The 23426-nt window shown below is 42.8% G+C and overlaps 4 protein-coding genes across 5 annotated transcripts; 1 reads left to right on the forward strand and 3 right to left on the reverse strand.

Annotated features, from left to right (window-relative positions):
• Positions 1–6044: 6044 nt before the first annotated feature.
• LOC139419101 (zinc finger protein with KRAB and SCAN domains 1-like) lies at positions 6045–8481 on the reverse strand. Of its 2 annotated transcripts, XM_071169032.1 has the most exons (3): positions 7830–8481; positions 7658–7721; positions 6045–7476 (listed from the first exon to the last, which is right to left on the reverse strand). In XM_071169032.1, the coding sequence occupies exons 1-3, from the start codon at positions 7833–7835 to the stop codon at positions 6395–6397; spliced, it is 1152 nt and encodes a 383-aa protein (XP_071025133.1). In that variant the 5' UTR covers positions 7836–8481; the 3' UTR covers positions 6045–6394. The 2 variants fall into 2 exon arrangements, with proteins under 2 accessions (XP_071025133.1, XP_071025132.1); XM_071169031.1 differs by lacking the exon at positions 7830–8481 and having other exon boundaries at positions 6223–7476; positions 7658–7816.
• Positions 8482–8644: 163 nt separating this feature from the next.
• LOC139419096 (uncharacterized) lies at positions 8645–13778 on the reverse strand. Its single transcript, XM_071169025.1, has 7 exons — positions 13300–13778; positions 13012–13202; positions 11815–11986; positions 10521–11617; positions 10312–10356; positions 9291–9434; positions 8645–9120 (listed from the first exon to the last, which is right to left on the reverse strand). Exons 1-7 carry the CDS (start codon positions 13595–13597, stop codon positions 9097–9099), a joined length of 1971 nt encoding a protein of 656 aa, XP_071025126.1. The 5' UTR covers positions 13598–13778; the 3' UTR covers positions 8645–9096.
• Positions 13779–15656: 1878 nt separating this feature from the next.
• On the reverse strand, positions 15657–19935 carry LOC139419323 (ladderlectin-like). Its single transcript, XM_071169267.1, has 7 exons — positions 19886–19935; positions 19549–19559; positions 19346–19396; positions 18976–19067; positions 16884–17009; positions 15923–16022; positions 15657–15730 (listed from the first exon to the last, which is right to left on the reverse strand). The coding sequence occupies exons 1-7, from the start codon at positions 19933–19935 to the stop codon at positions 15657–15659; spliced, it is 504 nt and encodes a 167-aa protein (XP_071025368.1).
• On the forward strand, positions 19934–21847 carry LOC139419723 (ladderlectin-like). The gene is made up of 8 exons (XM_071169711.1): positions 19934–19994; positions 20089–20139; positions 20257–20313; positions 20558–20620; positions 20893–20984; positions 21199–21324; positions 21579–21678; positions 21774–21847. Exons 1-8 carry the CDS (start codon positions 19934–19936, stop codon positions 21845–21847), a joined length of 624 nt encoding a protein of 207 aa, XP_071025812.1.
• The last annotated feature ends 1579 nt before the right edge of the window (positions 21848–23426 follow it).

Below are 23426 nucleotides of genomic sequence, written 5' to 3' on the forward strand. Positions count from 1 at the left end.
CATGTGACTAACAGAAATTGAATAATGTGTCCTTGAAAAAAAGTAACAGTCAGTATCAGGTGTGGCCACCAGCTGCATTAAGTACTGCAGTGCATCTCCTCCTCATGGACTGCACCAGATTTGCCAGTTCTTGCTATGAGATGTTACCCCACTCTTCCACCAAGGCACCTTCAAGGGAAATGGCCCTAGCCCTCACCCTCCGATCCAACAGGTCCCAGACCTGCTCAATTGGATTGAGATCTGGGCTCTTCGCTGGCCATGCAGAACACTGATATTCCTGTCTTGCAGGAAATCACACACAGAATGAGCAGTATGGCTGGTGGAATTGTCATGCTGGAGGGTCATGTTAGGATGAGCCTGCAGGAAGGGTACCACATGAGGGAGGAAGTCTTCCCTGTAACGCACAGAGTTGAGATTGCCTGCAATGACAACAAGCTCAGTCCGATGATGTGACACACCGCCCCAGACCATGACGGATCCTCCACCTCCAAATCGATCCCACTCCAGAGAACAGGCCTCGGTGTAACGCTCATTCCTTCGACGATAAACGCAAATCCGACCATCACCCCTGGTGAGACAAAACCGCTACTCGTCAGTGAAGAGCACTTTTTGCCAGTCCTGTCTGGTCCAGCAACGGTGGGTTTGTGCCCATAGGCGACATTGTTGCCGGTGATGTCTGGTGAGGACCTGCCTTACAACAGGCCTACAAGCCCTCAGTCCAGCCTCTCTCAGCCTATTGCGACCAGTCTGAGCACTGGTGGAGGGATTGTGCGTTCCTGGTGTAACTCGGGCAGTTGTTGTTGCCATACTGTACCTGTCCCGCAGGTGTGATGTTCGGATGTACCAATCCTGTGCAGGTGTTGTTACACGTGGTCTACCAATGCGAGGATGATCAGCTGTCCGCCCTGTAGCGTTGTCTTAAGCATCTCACAGTACGGACATTGCAATTTATTGCCCTGGCCACATCTGCAGTCCTCATGCCTCCTTACAGCATGCCTAAGGCACGTTCACGCAGATGAGCATGGACCCTGGGCGTCTTTTTTTGTGTGTTTTTCAGAGTCAGTAGAAATGAACAAATCATAGAGAATTCTGTTTGAATGGGTTCTATGAATTCTAATTTTGGGACTCAGAAACTCATTGCAACTGGCATGTGAATAGACAAGTGTTTTTCTAGGCAGCATTTGATGTAAATGATAGATAGTTCAATAAAGCCCTCTATAAAATCAACAATATTAAATCCAACCACCTACCATTCCAGTCAGCACTCTCCCTCCTTGTACCTGCTGGGTCGCCCGGTCCATTTCCCGGGGCCAGGGGTGCACTGGCATCTGGGAACCTGTTGCTGTGCTCTTGTTTTTATTTTACCTTTATTTAACTAGGCAAGTCAGTTAAGAACAAATTCTTATTTTCAATGATGGCCTAGGAACAGTGGGGGCAGGGGCAGAATGACAGATTTGTACCTTGTCAGCTCAGGGATTTGAACTTGCAACCTTTTGGTTACTAGTCCAACTCTCTAACCACTAGGACACTAGGCTACCCTGCCGCCCCAGGGTCCTGGGTCCATGTCTATGTTCAGAAAGAGGTCATCGTTGTGCTATTCTATGCACCTTCCTCCTCTTTCCTGCATCCAGGTAAGAGAGGAGCCAAGCAACGAGCTCTCAATCACCAACAGGCTTCGCTCACCCAGGCATCTGTCCAGAGCTTCCTGAATTCTTAATTGCTGTTCTTTGGTTCACCACTGCACCAATACAAATTCATGAGGATGTTTAAAATCCTCCTTATACATTATCAATGACTCAGGGCTCCCGAGTTGCACAGCGGTCTAAGGCACTGCATCTCAGTGCTAGAGGCATCACTACAGACCCTGGTTCGATTCCAGACTGTGTCACAACCGGCCGTGATTGAGAGTCCCATAGGGCGGTGCACAATTGGCCCAGCGTCGTTAGGGTTTGGCCGGAGTAGGCCATCATTGTAAAAAATAATTTGTTCTTAACTGACTTGCCTAGTTAAATAAAGGTTAAATTAATCAAATCGACTCTGGATCAAGCCAGCTGAACTAAATACACAACCATTACACACAAAGGGTAGTGTTCAATGTGGAAACCATCCAAACTGTTAAAAACACAGACCTTGAACGAGATGGAGCTCGAGTAATTGACAAATCTTAATCTGACCTCCACTTCAAGTTAATAAACCCGATTAGCTTCAGTCGAATACACCATGGCGGCTACAAAAAGGCGACATTACATGTGGCATTTTCACACGTGCTCGAACAATAGCCACAAAAAAAGCCTCCAAGAAACAGCTTGCTTCACAAAAAGCTAGCACCATTAGCCAGGATCATGAGGACCTGTCCCTTCCCGAGGCCTTACTGCCAACCTCATCCTCTATTGAAGAAATTATTTGAGCTGAGATCCCAATGTACAGAACTCAACATCAAACTAGATGGCATTAACTTTCAGCTCAGTGCAATAGGGGGCAAAGTGACAACCCTGGAAAATGCCCTGCCTGCCATCAATAACAAGATAGCCCTCAATGTGGGGTGCCTGGATGAGGCAGAGAGGGAGATTCCTATCCATTGAAAACTCACTGGCAGATGCTATGGAAACAATAACCTCTGCTAAAAAGAAAATGTAGCATCTGGAAAATAAAACAGAGGAGTGCATTTAAACCGGAATAACTGTCTTTTATTAAACATGGCCGAAAAAGAAAACAGCCACAGATCCGCTACCTGCAAGACTGACTCCCTGAGTGGCTCCACCTATCCCCCGACAGGCCCATAGAACTGAAGAGAGCTCACCGAGCACGGAGGTCTCCACCAGCAGCCGCCGCGCCCAACCACCATACACTTCCTGAGATTCATCAACAAGGAACGAGTGCTACAGGTATCGAAAATCCACGCCATCACAGTGGGGGAAAGCCAAACTCACCTTGCTCCAGGACCTTTCAGCTGGAACACGCCAAAAGCACCTAGAGTTGAACAAACCTTAACTGACCGAGGCATTTTCAGGGGATGCAAATACCCAAACGAGTTCAGGATTCGTCACCAAGGAGCCCTGCGACACTTCAGAACTCATGATTACTGAACAGAAATACTACGAGTATAGCAATTGGCCTAGCAGATTGTTTGCATACCAATTAAAAAGAGCAGCCAGTGTACAATCATGGCCATCCGAACAGCTGATGACAAGGTCACATATGATCCAAATAAGATATAGGTCACTTTTCATGATTTGTACTGAAAAAATATACAGATGCAGAACTCCATTAATTTCTAGAGAATCTCGCTACCAAACTATCAGAGACAGACCAAGAAGATCTCAACTCCCCCCTCACCCACGAGGAGGTCCGCGAGACAATCATCTCCATGACACCTAACAAGTTCCCAGGCCCAGACGCATTTCCCAGGGTTCTACAAAGCTTTTTGGCCCCAGTTTAGCCCTATTTTCATGCCAATGCTGGATGATCTTTGCAAACATGGAGCTCTCCCAGACTATGTACACAGCCCGTATTACAGTGTTGCTTAAAATAGACAAGGACCGTCTCTCCTGCTCATCCCGTTGGACTTCGACTACTAAATAATGACCAAATTGCTTGCCAAAAAACTAAACACTCTTCTTCCCAAAATAATAAAACTGGATTAATTTGCGGCAGGTAATGTTCTGATAAGATTCGCCGTCTTTTTGATATTATAGACCAAGTAAATGCACAGAAGACCCCTGTCCTGGTGGATGGAGTGGACCGATCTGTTCTCAGTCTGGCCTCAAACCTTATGGCATTTCGATGAGAATATAGGGTCTTCATTCATTGAATGATGTCTACTAATGGTCTGAACTCTGACAGATTCTCTTTGGGACGTGGTACAGACATGGACGCTCGCTGTCCGATCTGCTCTACTTGTTAGGGGCGGAGTTGATGAGGAGAAATCCAAGTATTATGGGTGTCTACATAGCCAACGCTGAGAAATCTCTCCCATTTTAGACATAATTGCTCAGTAAGGCAAGTTTTCAGGATATAAGATACATTTGAACAAATCCAATGTTTTCTCTCTCAATATTCCTGACTGGCGCAGCGGTCTAAGGCACTGCATCTCAGTGCAAGAGGCGTCACTATAGTACCTGGTTTGAATCCAGGCTGTATCACATCTGGCCGTGATTGGGAGTCCCATAGTGCGGTGCACAATTGGAGGAGCAAGAATGATCTCCGAACCTGGACTAGTTTAGTCGTCAAAATCAATGTGATCCATATGAACATCCTCCCTAGACAGAACTATTTATTTCAGATGCTCCCATGCTATCTCCCAGTTTCTTTTTTCAAAACAACTAACCAAAGCATCACCAAATTTATATGGGGCAATAAAAAACCTAGGATCAAGTTCTCCACTCTGTTGAAACCTGAATCTAAGGGTGGTCTTGCCCTTCCCTGCCTTCAATTGTACTAATGGTCTGCCCAAATTCACAACATGTTAACATGGATCACAAACAGACAATACTATGTGGATTCAGACAGAGGCCCAATTGCCTTGAAGCTTAATTATATTCACTAATAACTTTAGTGAAATGGGCAGGTAGCCTAGTGGGGCAGGTATGGTAAGGTAAGGTAAGCCTAGTGGTTGGAGCGTTGGAGCGTTGGGCCAGTAACCAGAAGGTTTCTAGATTGAATCCCCGAGCTGACAAGATAAAAAAATCTGTCGTTCTGCGCCTGAACAAGGCAGTTAAACCTACTGTTCCCCGGTAGGCCGTCATTGTAAATAAGAATTTGTTCTTAACTGACTTGCCTAATTAAATAAAGGTTCACAAAATAAAAGCCTAAACTTGTGATTTATGACACCCTACTATGGACTTCAAGAAATGCCTTGGCATTTCCTCCCAAATATGCTCTCACACGCGTATAGTATGCAACCCAGACTTGACAAAAGCCCTGAGTGATGCCAACGTTCAACTTTGGCATACTCTAGGGTTCAGGACCTTTTCAGACCGGTTTCATCAGAACACAACCTCACTGAAATACTCTCAAGAACTCTGCAGTGAATTCAATGTGCTAAGATCCAATTTAAATATCTTCAAATTAGACACGTAATTTCGTCATGTCACTTCCAAGAGAAGGTTTAGAGCTCAGCTCAATGAAGTTGAGACCCTTCTTGCTACAGCACAATCCATCAAAGGCAAAATCTCCTATATCTTTAGACTCCCATCTGAGAATGTGGGCTCTTCCTTTACTCCTTTGAAAATAATCTGGGAAAAGGACCTTTGTCTGACTATCAGTGATGAGTTATGGACGGATGTTTGCGACAGGGTATACTGCTCCTCTACTAATATAAAAATGAAATAATCTATTTTTTTTTTTTAAATGTTGTACAAATTGTATTACACCACAGTGAGACTCCATAGAACGAATACAGACATTTCTCCTGATTATAAAAGACGTACATCTGAAAGCAGTGGAGGCTGCTGAGGGGAGGACGATTTGTAACAACTGGAATGGAGTAAATGGCACACAGAAAACATGTGTTTGATACCATTCCACCAATTCTGCTCCAGCCATTACCACGAGCCCGTCTTCCCCAATTAAGGTGCCACCAACCTCCTGTGTCTGAAAGTGGATCTTACATGCATGTGTTTTGGCATTGCGGGGAGACGGACAGATTTTGGCAATCTATACATACTGCTGCATAGAAAATACTAGATGTAGTTTGATATGACCCCGTGGCCATCTTCTTAATGCTTAGCAGGACTTTGTTCTTGATCTAAACAGAGAAAATGTGTTTATGACTATCACATACTTTGCTAAAAAAAAATGTATTCTACCAAGGTGAGCTTCTAATTCCTGTCCTACATTTAAAATGTGGATTGACCAGATTGTTGACTTTCTTCCTCTTGAAAAGCTCACTTGTGACCCACTACTCAACTATATTTCAAATTGGACAGAAATGTGTGTATATACATGCTGTAAAAACAAGTTATTTGCTCGTTGTCTCAGTTAAAGCTGGAAATAGCTATAACACGTTCACGGATAGTGCTGCTGCAAATATGATGGTTGTTTAATTTTTATTTCTGCCACATCTGTGAATGTGGATTGTTTTGTTTGTTGATTGAAAAACAAAACGTAAATACTTCCAATAAAACAATACAAAAACACACGGACCCAGTCTTCATATGAAAACCCCAATAGCGTGGAGCCATTCCCCTTACAACTAGGGACAGGAATTATTCCCTGGTCTGGTCACATGGTGAGGGAAAACTCCTGGCCCTGCCTATCATTATTGTGAAGTTGCCCCTAGATGCTGATCTTGGGGCAGTTCTGCATTTTTTTTAGGACAAATGTTTAAGGTTAGGATTGGGGAGAGGAAACTGATCCAAGATCTGTACCTAGGGGAAACTTCACCTTGGAACACTCAGGGCAGCACAACGTCCTGTGGCCTGCCACCAGTGTGGACAAGGAGATGCTTCTTCATGTGGCCAGACTGGGTGAAGCACTTCCCACAGTAGACACATTGAAACGGTTTCTCTCCGGTGTGCACCCTCTCGTGCATCTTCAGCTGGTGGCTGTGGGAGAAGCGCTTGGTGCAGTGGCTGCAGCCGTACGGTTTCTCCCCTGTATGGACCCGCATGTGCCTCTGCAGGTGCGCCGGCTTGGGGAAGGGCTTTCCACAGAGGTTGCACCGGAGCTGCCTCTGGGTGGAGTGAGATGTCAGCTGTTGTGGCTGCTTTTCTATGCCTTTCGGTGAAGAAGTGGAGCCTCTGTTGAAATTCGGGAAGTGGACTGGCTTCCCTCTTCGGGGAACCTGGTGGAGAGTAACCCTTGGGGATGAAAAGCTGTTTCGGTTGGACAGTCCATTGAAATCTGGCAACTTGGACCTTGATCCTACAGTTGTCCCTTGCTCCGCATGTTGAGTGTCAGGGGGACACTTTGTCTGTCCAGACTCCATTCCTCTGTTGTCCACAAGCTGCCTGCTGTCTGAACAAACCTCTCCAGATGTCACTTGGCCAGTTATGCTCCATTCTGAACTCATATCTGCCTCCACTTTAATAGGAACTGAGTCCACCAGCACCACATCAGGCACCCAGTCCAGAGAGCCCAAAGCAGACATGTAGACCCCAGAGTTACCAGGCACCCCTCTCCTCTCTGGATGTTCAGACAGCCTCTTGGAGTCTGGCCCTAAATTATGAGGAGCATTCACAGTTGGGTTGTCAGTCTCTTGGTTCTCTGTCCAATGGGACAGGCTGTATTCTATGGGTTGATGGTCAGTTTCCCAGGTCACACCCTCAGCAACCTGATGGTCCTGTCTTGCTCTGTTGTATTGTGACGCTGGATGCTGGAACGTCTGGTTTTCAGGTTCTATATTGAGTGAGGTGTCTGGAGCTCTGTGTCTGTTGCCCTGCTGGTCCAGAAGGTCTGTGGGTTCAGTAGATGATGAAGAACCTGGTTCTGGCACAATTATCTTCTCACTGCTCTCACTGACTGGTTGGACAATCTCTGAAATGAGTCAACGTAAAGCACAGCATCAGCTTCCTATAGTGGAGACTGATTCTTCTTTGCCTTATTTATTAGTTATGAATAATGACTAAGAAGTTAATCAAATACGGCAATAAACATTGAAGGCTTTACTCAACATAAAGTGTATATTGTATGGACTTGATAAGTTGAACAAAAATACCTTCCGGGCTGCTGGTGTCAAGGTTCTCCATTTTGATAAGAGGCATCTCTTGCATATCTGCCATCTGTTTTGTATTCATCAGAAACAATTTATTAGAAAAACTCCCCCACCACCATTTGAAATATGAAGAAAAAAAAAACTAATACATTTGGGCGTGTGTATGACAACTGACCGGCATGCCCACATCCTTGTCTGTCGCTGTGAGTCCTGCGTCTCTCCAGTTGCAGGCATCCTGCGTAAAATTTCTCCCTTTACGCTCGGCACAGCGATTCTCCACTGCACCAGAAAAGAGAAACCCTCAAACGTTATATATTATACATTACCCATTATTTTTTTACGTTTTCAAAGATGGTAAAAAAACAAAACAATATCCAAGTATGCCTGTTGACTTTCCTTGGAAGCTCCCTCTTGCTCGGGCAACAAGATCTGTGTCCCGCCTGCTGACATTGTGTCGGAGGGCTCCGAATTTCTCTGCGCTCCGTCGAGAATTCTGGAATTTTGTCAGCAGCAACTTCCTCCGCAGGTTATCGATTTCTTTCTGGCTATGGGAAATTTCCAAAAGTAAGGCAGCATGGCCATCATCTACAAGTTTGCAGATTTCGGCAACGGCTGCATTCGCCAAAACCTCGACGATGGAGGCTAGCTGAGCGTTAAAGGCGACTGTATCGTACATGTCCTTTGCACTATGTCAATGTTAAACACTTATGTTATAGTAATTTGAAACTAAGTGCTCAGTCAACGTCTTGAGACTACACAGTTAAGGCCATAGACGTTACACTATTTTTTATAAACAAACATTTTCGGCTACTTCCTGGATAATTTCTCCGAAATAAAGGCTGGCTTTTCAAAATAAAGGTCGCTTACACATACGACTTATGTTCCAACATTGCCACCTGCTGCTGAATCATATTGTATGTTGCTCCTACTAAAAAGCAATCAAATGTTTTAAAAACCAGCCTGTTGTGAATTAAATCAAAACACACACCGTCATCCAAAAATGATTTTACTATTTAGTTCAAGTACAAAAATACAAAATCAGAATACAACGGAATTATAAAGGAATAAATACATTCCTTCAATTAAAAGTAAGTCATTTGATGAGTAGGCTAAGGGTTAGTAGTCTCCAAACTAACTGAAGCACCACACTGAGAATGCACTCTAACTCTGAACAATGTAACAGTAAAAAGATATACAAAATCTGAATATAGAATGGATAAATAGCCAATGGGATTTCAGATAGTCCTCAGCAATAGCAAAACAACTAGATAACGTTTTGCTTTTTGTTTTTACAATAAATGAGAACGTTGTAAATAAAAAAAAAATAAACATTGGTAGTAATAACATTGGTAATAGGTGTGTATGCAGTGAGCATATTAGCACATTATGTCATTCACAGTAACCTGTAAGCACAATGTACTGGCTTCTCCTCCTTTCAGTAACTACTGGGGTTCAGGATCAGATCTCTAAAAGAAACACGGAACAGATTGTCAGACACATTCCTTTATCTGGAAACACATGGTACATGAAACTGTCCTCAGAACAAACACTGCATGACATTGAATGAACAAATATATATTTTTTGCCCGTTTACCATATATATTTTTTTTTGACGTATGTTGTTGTCGATACTAACCTTCCCTGTGGAGTACTTCCTGATGATTTCATTTGTCAGGATGGCATTGAAGGTTCTGCAGACCAGAGACAGGTTCCAGTAGCCTCTCTTTCCATCCACACGCAGTACGTCCCGGAAGATCCACACCAGCGACTCAAGAGGAAGCTGCAAGAAAGTGCATCATTTCAATGGTTCCAGTGTTTTAGCTGCCTATTTTGGTGAAGTGTTTGTTGTTGAACATTCGGTGCCTAAAGCAGTGGAGTTGTATATAAAAGAGGCCAGGAAAGTCACTAGGTAGGCTACATGTCAAACTCCAGAAGGCATTTATGGGTGATTCCTCACAAAACTAGAAACAAAAATTATGACTTGGGGGATTTTCACTCAATTTAATCAATATTGGTGTCCTTTGGAGGAAGGATTGTTGACATTTGTATCATAAATCATATTTAAGAACCCTTCTATAGATTACATTGTGAATATCCCCCAAATCCCTGTATTTTTTTGGTTCTAGTTTCGTGAGGAATCATCATAACATAAGTCTATTTATTATATGAATGGTAATCCAATCGTTATTTTCAGTTGAATCCTGTATGGAGTATCAAAAACAAAGAGTCAGCGGTTTGGCTAACTGGGCTGAATCTGAATTGTGTCCCACCCACCAACCCCTCTTTTACGCTACTGCTACTCTCTGTTCATCATATATGCATAGTCACTTTAACCATATCTACATGTACATACTACCTCAATCAGCCTGACTAACCGGTGTCTGTATGTAGCCTCTCTACTTTTATAGCCTCACTACTGTATATAGCCTGTCTTTTTACTGTTGTTTTATTTCTTTACCTACCTATTGTTCACCTGATACCTTTTTTGCACAATTGGTTAGAGCCTGTAAGTAAGTATTTCACTGTAAGGTCTACTACACCTGTTGTATTCGGCGCACGTGATAAATAAACTTTGATTTAAATCTGATATTAGGAAAGAAGGAAAGTGATTTTCTGGTTGTTCTATGTGAGATAAATCTACAGGTACTGTTACTTACCTCCAGGAGATGAGGTTTCCCCAGACCATGGTACCTCTGGGGATTCTGGGAATAAAGAAGAGGTGAGTGAATAGTTAGGTTCTAGAGTACTGATCTCTGAGTTGTATTGAATCAGTGAGATAATCAGACATTGTCTTTTCATTTGGCCTACCTCTCTCCCCTACCCTCTATAAGCCCAACCATATTAAACCCAATCATTGACAGCTTACCATTCCAGGCAGCACTCTCTTTCCTTGCAACTGCTGGGTCGCCAGGTCCGTTTCCTGGGCCAGTAGTGCGCCTGTGTCCGGGAACCTGTCGCTTTGTTCTTCTTCCATGTCGATGTACGGAAAGAGGTCATCGTCACGCTCTTCCCCCCGCCTTCCTCTTTCCTGCGTCCTAGTATAAGTGTAGCCGGGCAACGAGCTCTCGACCACCAACAGGCCTTGTTCGCCCAGGCACCGGTCGAAAGCTTCCTGGAAGGCAGACGCCGTCACGATCACCTTGTGTTTCCTCTTCATGTGGTTCTTGAAATTCTTCTTGTTCAGCCTGATTCCGCAGAGATCGCACTGGACCTTGGTGGCACGGCACCAGGGTGGCACGTCCATCTTGGATTCGGCCAGGTATCTCCTCAGGGCCTCCTCGTTCTCTGCAGCGATGTACTCTTTGTGGTGTTTCCTCTTCATGTGAACCTTGAAGTTCTTCTTGTTTAGGATGATGCCGCAGTGGTCACACTGAGTCTGTACAGGAACTGCGTCCCTTTGGGAAGGTCTTTGCGGTCTCTCGGTCTCAATCTGCGGCGTCGGAGGGCAGCTGTACACTTCGGGCGAGGAGGGTTCCGAATCCTGGTGTGTGACCGGATTGTGACTGGCAGAAGCATCTGTTTTTTCCATTAGAGGTGTGTCTGTGTTTAGAGTTTGAAGAGCGACTGGTAAGCTCGGAGGGGTGGCAGGTCTGGAGCTGGAAGGGACAGCAGGTATAGATGTGAGAGGCAGGACAGGTGTGGATGTTGCATGGGCGAGAGGTCTCTGGGCTGGAGAGGGATGTTGCTGGAGGGGCGGAGCAACAGATGGAGATTGAGCTTGGACACGGGCAGGTGTGGATGTTGCATGGGCGAGAGGTCTCTGGGCTGGAGAGGGATGTTGCTGGAGGGGCGGAGCAACAGATTGAGCTGGGACACGGGCAGGTGTTTGAGTCCCGTTCCGCTTTCTGCAAGCTCTGAAATGTTCTATAAACAACGCTTTTCTGCAGAGTACATGGTCACAATAGCTGCAGTGGTAGTGAGGGTAGTCTCTGCACGTCAGTTTGCAGTTGTAGACGATGTACTCTGACAGAAAAGGGTGACAATAAAACAATCAGTATAAAAAAAATAATGTTAGATAGTGACTTTAAAAAGTCAAGTGTACAAGGACATTAGCACGTACAACATGGCATTCGCACAACTCAATTGAACAACTACAAAGCATTACTGAGTACAAGGAAATTGTTATTTTCTGACACTGCGGTTTCCAAAGTTCCCCTCACCGTCATTCTGAACTGCACTTTTCAGGTGGCTCTGGATGTGTGGGATGATCCGGTGTAACTCGTTGGGTTTGAACGCAGACGGTCGGCAGAAGGGGCAGTGGTAGAGGGAGCAGCACGTGGTGCACGGTTGTATCTTGGGAGTTTCACCAACTCGGAAACTGGTAATATGTTGCTGTGGAAAAACAAAGACAATAATGAATAGTCAATAATAAAGAGAAAATGGTCCGAAAATCCCGAGACGCAAATTCTACATGGTCCCAAATTGGGGACCAATAGTTCAGCAACATGCAGATACAAAATGTTTTGTATAGAAATGACAATTCTTTGTTTCCTACATTAATACATCAGAAAGCCATGTCCTGTCTACTCTACAAAAACATTATCAAAAGTATGTGGACACCTGTTTGTCCCCCTTTGCTGTTATAACAGACTTTCCACTAGAAAAACAGCCCCAGACCATTATTCCTCTTCCACCGTTATTTTCTGACACAGTTCATACTACACATTGGGGCAGGCAGATTATTCCTTTGGACTGCCAGATGGTGAAGTGTGATTCATCACTCCAGAGAATGAGTTTCCACTGCTCCAGAGTCCAATGGCAGCGAGCTTTACACCACTCCAGCTGGCGCTTGGCACTGTGCATGATGATCTTAGGCTTGTGTGTGGCTGCTCTGCCATGGAAGCCCATTTCATGAAGCTTCTGACGAACAGTTATTGTGCTGACGTTGCTTCCAGAGGCAGTTGGTACTCGGTAGTGAGTGTTGCAACCAAGGACAGACGATTTTTACACTCTGTGCGCTTCAGCACTCGGCGGTCCCCTTCTGTGAGCTTGTGTGGCCTACGACTTCGCAGCTGAGCCATTGTTGCTCCTAGACTTTTCCACTTCACAATAACAGCACTGACAGTTGATTGGTGCAGCTCTAGCAGGGCAAAAATTTGACAAACTGACTTCCTGGAAAGGTGGCATCCTATGATGGTGCCATGTTGAAAGTCAATGAGCTCTTCAGTAAGGCCATTATACTGCCAATGTTTGTCTATGGAGATTGCATGGCTGTGTGCTCGATTTTATACACCTGTCAACAACTGTGTCGCTGAAATAGCCGAATCCACTAATTTGAAGGGGTGTCCACATACTTTTGTATATATAGTATATTTTTATCCACAAAAATGTTATTTACTATGTGTACAGTTTCTTACCTTTCTGGGTATGTCACTGGAAATGACTATGGGGTCAGGGGTCATTGCGGGGGGCCCAGTGTTCTCATTGGAACTGACTATGGGGCCAGGGGTCAGTGTGAGGGGCCCAGCCTCATCAGTTGGTGCTGTGGATACCTCTTTCCACAGAGCGTGCTGATTGCCATTGACACCGTCCACCTCAAGAGTGTTAACTGGAAAAGCGAGAGTGAGAGGTCAACTTGACCAATTCTTGGCAAATCATTAGCTCAAAGGCTGACAACAGGCATTTAGAAAAAATCGGTAGCCTACCTTCGTCTTCGTCCGCATCATCGGCATTCGCCGCGGGTGAATCGCCCGACGAACTGTTGATTATTGGTGAGTCGCCGGTGACAGGCGTCAGCCCTTTGCCACTCACCGACCTGTACCTCGACTCCGCCAGGCTGAGTTGCTTCTCTAGCAATAGGATTTGCTCCTTGCTTTGAGAGACTTCTACACGTAACGCTCCACAGCAATCGTCCACTAACTTGCAAATCTCGGTCACAGCAGCTGAGGCTAGTATGCCCATGACAGAGCTTATCCGTTGATGCAAAACACGCGTTACCGACATTTTAAACACTTGTTTTTGTGAAACCTGGTCACAACTACTGATAGCTATGACGATTCAAAATGTCTAATAAACGATTTTGTCCCCAGCTTGTTCACGAAGTAGTAATATTTGTAAGAATACCTGGATTGTTGTCAATGCGCCGCCATCTTTAATAACTGTGTCTTTGCGCACGCATCCGATCAGCGTTCAGAAAGTTTAGACAGAAAGCTAGAAAGCGCCACCTACCGCGTGGAGACTAGAATGTGCATTATTATCCAGAGTCAAATCTTTGAGCACTAAATATTATTTTGGGTCATCTCTGACGACAGCTTGCTAGAGAGGAAAAACGAATGAATTATTCCTATGGTTTGCAGAAACATTGTTTAACATTGAGTAAATCATTTATTTTTATTTTTATGGTTATTGGTTATCATGTTATCATGTTATAAACTGAGCACTGGAGTAATCTTAACCCCAGACAAACTATATGGAGGTTGTATTAGTCTCAAGATCTTGTGCAAAGTAAAATGATTAATTTCCAGTATATCATATATGTTTATTGTTTTTACCACAGATATAGAATGACCAAGACGAGGCCTCCCGGGTGGCGCAGTGGTTAAGGGCGCTGTACTGCAGCGCCAGCTGTGCCATCAGAGTCCTGGGTTTGCGACCGGGAGGTCCGTGGGGTGACGCACAATTGGCCTAGCGTCGCCCGGGTTAGGGAGGGCTTGGTCGGTAGGGGTGTCCTTGTCTCATCGCGCACCAGCGACTCCTGTGGCGGGCTGGGCGCAGTGTACGCTAGCCAAGGTGGCCAGGTGCACGGTGTTTCCTCTGGCGCATTGGTGCGGCTGGCTTCCGGGTTGGATGTGCGCTGTGTTAAAGAAGCAGCGGCTTGGTTGGTTGTGTATCGGAGGACGCATGACTTTCAACCTTCGTCTCTCCCGAGCCCGTACGGGAGTTGTAGCGATGAGACAAGATAGTAGCTACTACAACAATTGGATACTACAAAAATTGGGGAGAAAAAGGGGTAAAATTCAAAAAAAAAAAAAAAAAGAATGACCAAGACAACGTGATCTGCTGCACCACCGAGAGCATCCTGGTTGCATCACTGCCTGGTATGGCAACTGCTCGGCCTCTGACCGCAAGGCACTACCCACAAATCAAAAGGCTACCTGGACTATTTGTATTGACCCCCCGCCACTCCCACTCCTTTTTACCCTCTCTGTTATTATCTATGCATAGTCACTTTACCTACATTAATTAACTTGATTAACTTGACTAACCTGTGCCCCCCCTACCTTAAATGCGTGTTACCTTAATTAACTTGACTAACCTGTGCCCCCCCCACACAGACTCTGTACCGGTGCACCCTGTATCGCCTCGCTACTGTTATTTTATTGTTGCCCTTTCATTATTATATATATATATTTTTTTTACTTCAGTTTATTTTAGTAAATACAATTATTTTTCCTAACTACATTGTTGGTTAAGGAAGTATTTCACTGTAAGGTGTTGTATTTGGCACATGTGACAAATCCAATTTGATTTGTCAGCGACGTTCTTTACCGTTGCCTATTGGAAACCCTCTTATCCAAATAAGACCGTTAAAACATTCTGTGCCAAATGTCCCATCCAAACACACCTCTATCCACACCCTTCACTCGATTTAACAGAGCCTTAGCCAAGCCAAAGACAGGCTCAATAAAGACTCAATAAATACATTGAAGATTTTCCAGACTTTCAGTCATCTCAAACCTTTTCTCATCCCATTTTATGCTGTCAACAAAAAGCACCATATCCATGTTGTTATATTGCCCCTTTTAAGAGCCAGAGATTATCGTAGACAATACTGCCATCTTCCAGAAAGTACTAGCCTATGCAATGTCATAAAGTACTTAAAAAAATGTTTATTACAGGACAACAATACAGGTTGAGGTACATAAAATGGGCAATTACATTTGAAATTGCATCACATTTAGCCCGTTGGCGAACACATAAAGTCACTTACAGTCAGTAGTAAACAAAGCCAATGTTGAAAGCAGTTTGAAAAGGTGTCAAGCAATTAGCAATATCTTGTTGACTAACAGCGATAGTTGTGCACGCAGATGAATGGGTATTGTGTGCCACATCCGAGGTTCCTCCAGCCCTGGCCCACTACAAAAACACAAACAAAAATCTTAGTAATTTTATCTGGCATATTTTAACACGTCATACAGTTCTGGGACCAGGCTACCTGTCATTATTTTTCAGGTAATATCATACTAATGTGAGTGTTCCGGATTTACATTTACTATGTTACGTCTAGTCCATGAGACCAGGCTGAACATCTTTAAGTTCATGTCTTACCAGCAGATTGCAGGTACATGCAGGAGTTGCTGGTTGCGGTGCTCTGGCTGTACCAGTTGGTGTAATACATTCCTGAGCGGTCGATCCACATCCAAGTTCCCTGAGTAAACAAAGAGTCATAACTCTTAGCTACAGCTTGTGAGAGCAAAATTGCAAGATTATGTTGTAATAGTTTTATTGCATCAAATGGTTGTTTTTTTGCAACCGAATAGAGGGTTCGTATAACTCTATTGTGAACAGAAAGTGGGCCACTGGGAGATAACACTGACAGGAGATTTATGATGACTTTTGGGTGATAAAACCTAAAGAGACCTCATTCCATAGCATGAGTTAATGTTTCTGTTCTATATGGTACCTGGTAGAGATGACCCCAGGGCCAGACCTGGTCTCTTCACAAAGATAACTGTTTTTTCAGCAGATACTGTCTGCTGTGAATTATAAGTATCTTTCATACTAGTCTTAACATTGTGACCCATTCCATACATCTGTTGTTCATCATGTAGGTTGAAAGGGGTGTATCTTGGCTATAAAAGACCTTTGTACTTTTGTCTCGGGGCTCTCAATGAATCATCTGAGGGTGATTCATTGACCATCCATCATTATCGTAGAGCACTCAATCGATTAACTTTATATGTGTGTGTTGTACTGACCTGATCCCTTATTAATACTTAATACATATTTAGTTTAGGTATAACTCTGACTTGAGTGATAAGTTAGTCTCCCCTCATTTGATAGTAAAGAAATGAACCACCACAAGCTGCACTGCTGTCCCTTACCACTAACAGATCTGATATAATACCTAGCTGCATGATTAAAATATCAGTAGCATATGCTGAGGCACAGAGTTTTTCCTGTTCTTGGGGGGGAAGCTCTAGGACCGAGAATTGTTTCTGGTCAGGTCACTATGTCGAAAAACTCACTATGTGAAAAACTCACTATGTCGGGCAACCCTTTCTCTCACCTGGAGGTAGAATCCACCGATCCAGGCGGTGGCTCTGTTGGCTGTTCTGGTTATCTGTTGCAGATAACGATACTCGGGGGAGGAGCTGGCGGAGGCCAGGCTGGCGCCCAGTTCATTGCAATGTTCCTGAAAGAAGAGCGGGGAGGTGAGGGGTGAGACACGTACACCTAATGGTTCCTAATTGCACTTTTTTTTATTGCATTTTAAATGTAGCCTTTAGGCCTATTCAAATCCAGATACGTCTTATTCGAAAGACAGAACCTATAGAATAGGCTAAACATATTCTGTCAAACCTTGAAAGACTTATTTGCACTGTTTATTGATTTGCGCTAATATAGGTTATTTTCGTAGGCTACTTATTTAATTTTGGCTGCTATATTTATTTTATTATCTTATTTAGTACTTGTACAGTTCGATAGGCAAAATGCATGTCCTAAAGCCTATTCGTTTTTAGCATAAGCCAATGTTATTTTTGTAAAAAAGTGTTATGAAGTATGTTATAAATATCGATTTGTTTTCTCTGATTGTATTTAGGATTTTTACAGTTAGGTAGGCAAAAGGCATATAGCCTAATGATAATTATCGACCTATTCGTTTTTAGTCGAAGCCAATTCAGTGTTATAAAGAATATTATAGGCTAAATAATCATTCGTTTTATCTGATTATTGTTGACTTTATATATAAATGCACAATATTTAATTTTTTGAAAATAAAGTTGTTCGTGAGACAACTCCGACAGACTTATCATGTATTTTTTGTTCCTGCTATTGATGCTGCAAGTGTTTATACCCGATTGCCCGTTGCGCAATTCAAGGACACGCATAAACACTTTCGACAATATTATCCAAAATATTAGATTATACGTTTAATTTGTCAAAGAAACGTTTAGGCTACTGCAACTTTTATGGACAGCAGTCTATGTGTAGGCTTATAATATTGGCTAAGAAAGGAATTTTCCGATGGCACAATTCATTTTGCCAACACTGTAGTCAAGCAGCCTAAACACACGTAGACCTACCAGGTTTGTTTAAACTTCCTATTCGATTAGTCTATCTTGCAATTGTTTGTTCTCTCTTTCATTATTACTATAGCTACTGCGTTTAATCTAGGCTATTAGCAAACAACTTTCTGAGATGGAACTCCGTTAGGCCTATAGACTAAATTCATTCGATAGTTGATCATGAAAGAGTAGGTTATTCCTATGCCAACAAGTCACATTCAAATCGAATGGGGATTGGGGAGAAAAAGGGGAAATTAAGATTAGCCTAAAAGGCCCATGACCTCGCGACATTGGAGAGGAGAGGGGAAAAACACCTTTAGGCCTATCTGACATTTTGCGCTGCTTTAGTGCTCACCGATCTTCATACTCTACGTTGTTCTCTTGAATTATGTCAATAGTCTACATACATACAAACGCACAGTCATTTTTGAAAAAGCATACTTTGCTATTATCGTAGGCCTACACAATATAGCTTATCTACATTGTTATGTTTTCATTTATGAAGCCCTTTTACGAAAAGTCCCACTGTACCTAACGTCCTTACTAAACCTTACACATACGAGTTACCACACCCGGTCTCGGGATGGCGAACTCAGGAAATTCCTTTGGTCTCCACTGAGTTAGGCAAATCATCTTCAAAATGTTCTTAAATTTGATGTTCAGGTGTCTCTAGGGCAATTCAGAAAGCTGATTGAGAACCTTATTACTGATGAATGTGTTTGTTTTTGTTTTTATTGAACCTTTATTAAACTAGACAAGTCAGTTAAGAACAAATTCTTATTTACAATGACGGCCTTGTTCAGGGGCAGAACGACAGATTTGTATCTTGTCAGCTCGATCAACGCTCTAACCACTAAACTACCTGTCGCCCCGCCCCGTGTTTTTCCTTTTGCTTGCATTTTGTGTTTATATTTTGATGTGTGTATTTTCTGTAATTTATGTAATTCAGGGCTCATCTATAAAAGGGACCTCGGTCTCAGTATGACTCAATGATCAAATGAAGGTTAAATAGAATAAAATAGTTATGAATTTACGTCAAGCTTTTAGACGCTTTAAATAGGCCTATATTAAATTGAGAAGTGCATGAATTACCTCAGCGTTGAACCAGGACCGAGGAGTGTTCACAAACATGTAACACTTGGACTGGTAGCTGAGCCATCCGTCAGGGCAGAAACTGCGTGCCGCTGTGAACACGCAGATAAAATACAACAATTATTTGACATCGTAATACAAGGAGTTGATATTGACAGGAGTATGAACTTTGATCTCATAATATAAAACATGAAAGTGCATTTAGTCATACTGGTGTTTTTTCCCCTCCCTGCTAAAAGAAAACCAAAAAACACTAGTCTTTCGTTGCGTGACCATGCATTGCACGATGTACAAAAAGTCCGCAATCGTAGAACCAGTAAAGGTGATAGTTGTTATTTTACATAATTCATCATAAAAGGTGTCAACATACCTTTAGGTGCCGCAGCCACCTCTTCAACAGCCTCAGTCTGTACATCCTCTTCTGGAAAAGCACAAACAATAAAACAGTCCTCGATATTACTATTTAGCCACCAGCAAATCACTATGTCAAGGAGTTATATATACTATATAAATATGTTTGTTTTCACGGGTATATTTTATAGGTGACAGGTCGTTAAAATCATTGTTTCGTACCTATGTGAAGTCTGACAAAACAGAATGCCTCAAATATAATTTATCAACAAATGAGGCACATAATACACAACACAATCTCACACTCACTTCGTGCAAATATGTACAAAGAGTATTTGCAGCAGATTTCAATGTGAAGTAATTGTAATTGATCAGGAAATAAGGTGATGCTCCACAATAGACATTGATGACATTGATAGACATTTCGATGTATGTATTTACTGTGGTGATGATGAACTTTTAGCTATATTTTTAAGGTTGTCTTCTGTGGGGAAATACTCTTGTCTAGTGATAGTCTGAAATTATTGTGTATCACTCTCTCTAGTTGATTCTCCAACACGTTCTCTCCCTTTTCATCCAGACAAGCAGCACCACCATCATCACCACCATGAAGGTTCTGATCATCTTTGCACTACTTTGTGTCGCCCTCTCTGCTAGGGCAGCAGCAGGTAAGTCAGCCAAATACTCAACAATGTCACTAATACAGCACAGGGTAATTAATTGTTACTGAATAATGACAATAGTTGTGTTTTCCCCTTTAAGTTCCTGTGGAGAGCGATGCTGTGGCGGTAGAAGAGACAAAAAGTGCCCCAGGTTTGTAGCTCTAATTATGTTTGTATTGAGAGCAGTAATTGAGCACTGAATCAATATTTCTCCCAATTCCCAGTTGAATGAAAGTCAAATTGATTTCCTTGTTCCATGTTTCTGCAGAGGAGGCTGTTGAGGTTGAGGCTCCTGCAGCAGAGGAGAAGCTGAGTGACGCCCCAGGTCAGTTCTTCTCTATAGGCTTTAATCAAGCAAGAGCATCAATGTCTATGGTGGAGCATCACCTCATTTGAGCATCACATCATTTCCTGATCAATAACAATTTCTTCACATTGGTACAAAACAAACGAATTAAACTACAGGCCATGTATAAAATATTAGCTATGAAAATACATATATTGAATCTCATTGTCTGTGATTTGCTGGTGGCTTTCAAAGTGATATTCTTGTCTTATTATGTGTTTAGGTGTCTTTTCAGAAGATGAGAATGAGGCAGTTGAGGTGGCTGCTGCAGCACCTAAAGATAAAGGTAGGGACTCTCCATGATGAATGATGTTAAGTTAACCATCACTGGTTCTACTATTGATGCCTGTGTATACCGTGCAATGCATGATCACAATGAAATAATGTTTTGGTTTCCCATCAGCAGGGAGGGAAAAATCACCAGCATGACTAAATAAACATTAATGTTTTACATTATGAGATCAAACGTTTTACTTTGGAAAGTTCATACTCCTGACAATATCAACTCCTTGTATTGCGATGTCAAATCATTGTTGCATTTTATTTTCGTCTTCACAGCGGCACGCAGGTTCTGCCCTGACGGATGGTTCAGCTACCAGTCCAAGTGTTACATGTTTGTGAACACTCCTCGGTCCTGGTTCGGAGCCGAGGTAACGCACTTCTCAATGTAATATATTTAGTGTCTAAAATCTTGACCTGAATATGTTACTATGACTGCAAATTGTTCACTTTCAAAAAATGTGCGTTTGTGTCTGTATACTGTAATGTCACTATGAGGGAGCGCAACACTTTTGTTAATGTGCAGGCCTACTGTGTGAGTGTGTGCACGTGTCTCACCCCTCACCTTCCCTGCTCTTCTTTCAGGAACATTGCAATGAACTGGGCGCCAGCCTGGCCTCTGCCAGCTCCTCCCCCGAGTATCGTTACCTGCAACAGATAACCAGAACAGCCAACAGAGCCACCGCCTGGATAGGTGGATTCTACCTCCAGGTGAGAGAAAGGGTTGCCCTGAAAACCTCCGCCACCTACGCATAAGTAGCGCCCCAAGTTTTTCTGACAGTGACCGGTCAAGAAACAGTTCCGGGCCCTAGAGTTTTCCCTCAGAGCACATGGCCGGGAAACACTCTGAGCCTTGTGTTTAAATAGCTTCTGATATTTGAATCATGCAGCTAGGTATGATATCATATCTGTTAGTGGTAAGGGACAGTAGTACAGCTAAGTCTTATGACTCTTTGTTTTCTCAGGGAACTTGGATGTGGATCGACCGCTCAGGAATGTATTACACCAACTGGTACAGCCAGAGCACCGCAACCAGCAACTCCTGCATGTACCTGCAATCTGCTGGTAAGACATGAACCTAAATATGTAGCATAGTCCCAGAACTAAGCCGATGAAATGACCCACATTACTTTTTTTTTGTGTCATTTTTCCTTTGGTAGTGGGCCAGGGGTGGAGGAACTGCGGATGTGGCGGACAATTACCATTCATCTGCGTGCACAACTATCGCTGTTAGTCAACATTGCGAAGATACTGTTAATTGCTTGACACCTTTTCTAACCGCTTTCAATGTGGGCTGTTTACTGACTGTAAATGACTAGTGTTCGCCAAAGGGCTAAATGTGATGCGATTTCAAATGTCATTTCCCATTTATGTATCTCAACCGTTTTTGTTTTCCAGTAATAAACATTTTTTAAAGTACTATGACATTGTATAGGCTGGTACTTTCTGAAAGATGGCAGTATTGTCTAAGACCGGTACATTTGCTTTTTAATTCTACGCATATAAAATAGATCAGTATAAAGGATTTGAGACGAGGACAAAAAGGCTGGAGGGTCCTCAATTTATTAAGCCTCAATTTACCCATTTGTCGAGATCTGTCTTGGGCTTGACATCTTTATACTGTACATGGCAGAAAAGTGAGCCGTAAAATAACCTAATCTCAAAATATGGTGGGGAAACTAACTTTAGAATTCATAGAAGATAAAACGGCACCTTTTTATGTTGTTCTACTCAAACAAAGCGTTTTACAATGAACGTAGGCCATACACAATCTGGAGAAAGTGCAACTAGTTATTGTCATTAAAACAATATTTATTTTCACGAAAACAAAGTGACAGGTGACAACTTGTTAAACTCAAATTCTGATGTACATTTCTGGTTGTCATTGAAATGACTATTATCATGAATAAATGTCACAGAAAAAACATACATCTCAAGGTTAAATTTATCTACGTCTTGTAATAACTTAACTCATGTCAAATGTTCACCCGTTCGTTTCTGCTGGCTTCTTGTGACGGTGATAGCGCACCAGCCACTAATGAAAATGAGGAATGTGTAGGCCTATACCGCCACCTACTGGGCTCCATTGGCATAAACGACCAAGAGCAAAGGGAGTTGATTGAACTACTGTAGTAGGCTGGCTACACCTATAAAATGAAATAAATCGGGGTTCTACTGTAATCAGTATAATTTACTAACCAAATAAAAGTAACTCTGGGGTTCTACTGTAATCAGTATAATTTACTAACCAAATAAAAGTAACTGTCCAATCCCCCGGCCAATGTTATCTGATCAGATTTCGGCAATCAAATTGTTTTAAATGGGGCGACAGGTGGGTTCTTGGAGCAGCAGGTAGCCTAGTGGTTAAAGGGCTGGGCCAGAAACTGTAAAGGTTGCTCGATCGAATCCCTGACCTGACAAGATACGTATCTGTCATTCTGCCCCTAAACAAGACAGTTAACCCACTGTTCTAGGCTGTAATTATAAATAATACTTTGTCCTTAACGGTCTTGCCTAGTTAAAACAAATGGCTAATGAATAGAATGGGTTAATTAACTTGAATGGGAATGCCATTCTATTTATATGCATTTAATTCCATCAGATAACTTTAAAAAAAACTCGGCCTAAGCATTCAACATATGGTATATTTTTGTGGAGGGGGTAATTGTCTAAGGCAGTTGTTCCCAAACATTTTATAGTCCCATACCCCTTCAAACATTCAACCTCCAGCTGCGTATCACCTCTGGCACCAGGGTCAGCAAAACACAAATGTTGTTGGTTTGCCATCATTGTAAGCCTGCCACACACAAACT

This window comes from Oncorhynchus clarkii, chromosome 10 (genome assembly GCF_045791955.1).
Source record: "Oncorhynchus clarkii lewisi isolate Uvic-CL-2024 chromosome 10, UVic_Ocla_1.0, whole genome shotgun sequence".
Taxonomy (NCBI): Eukaryota; Metazoa; Chordata; class Actinopteri; order Salmoniformes; family Salmonidae; genus Oncorhynchus; species Oncorhynchus clarkii.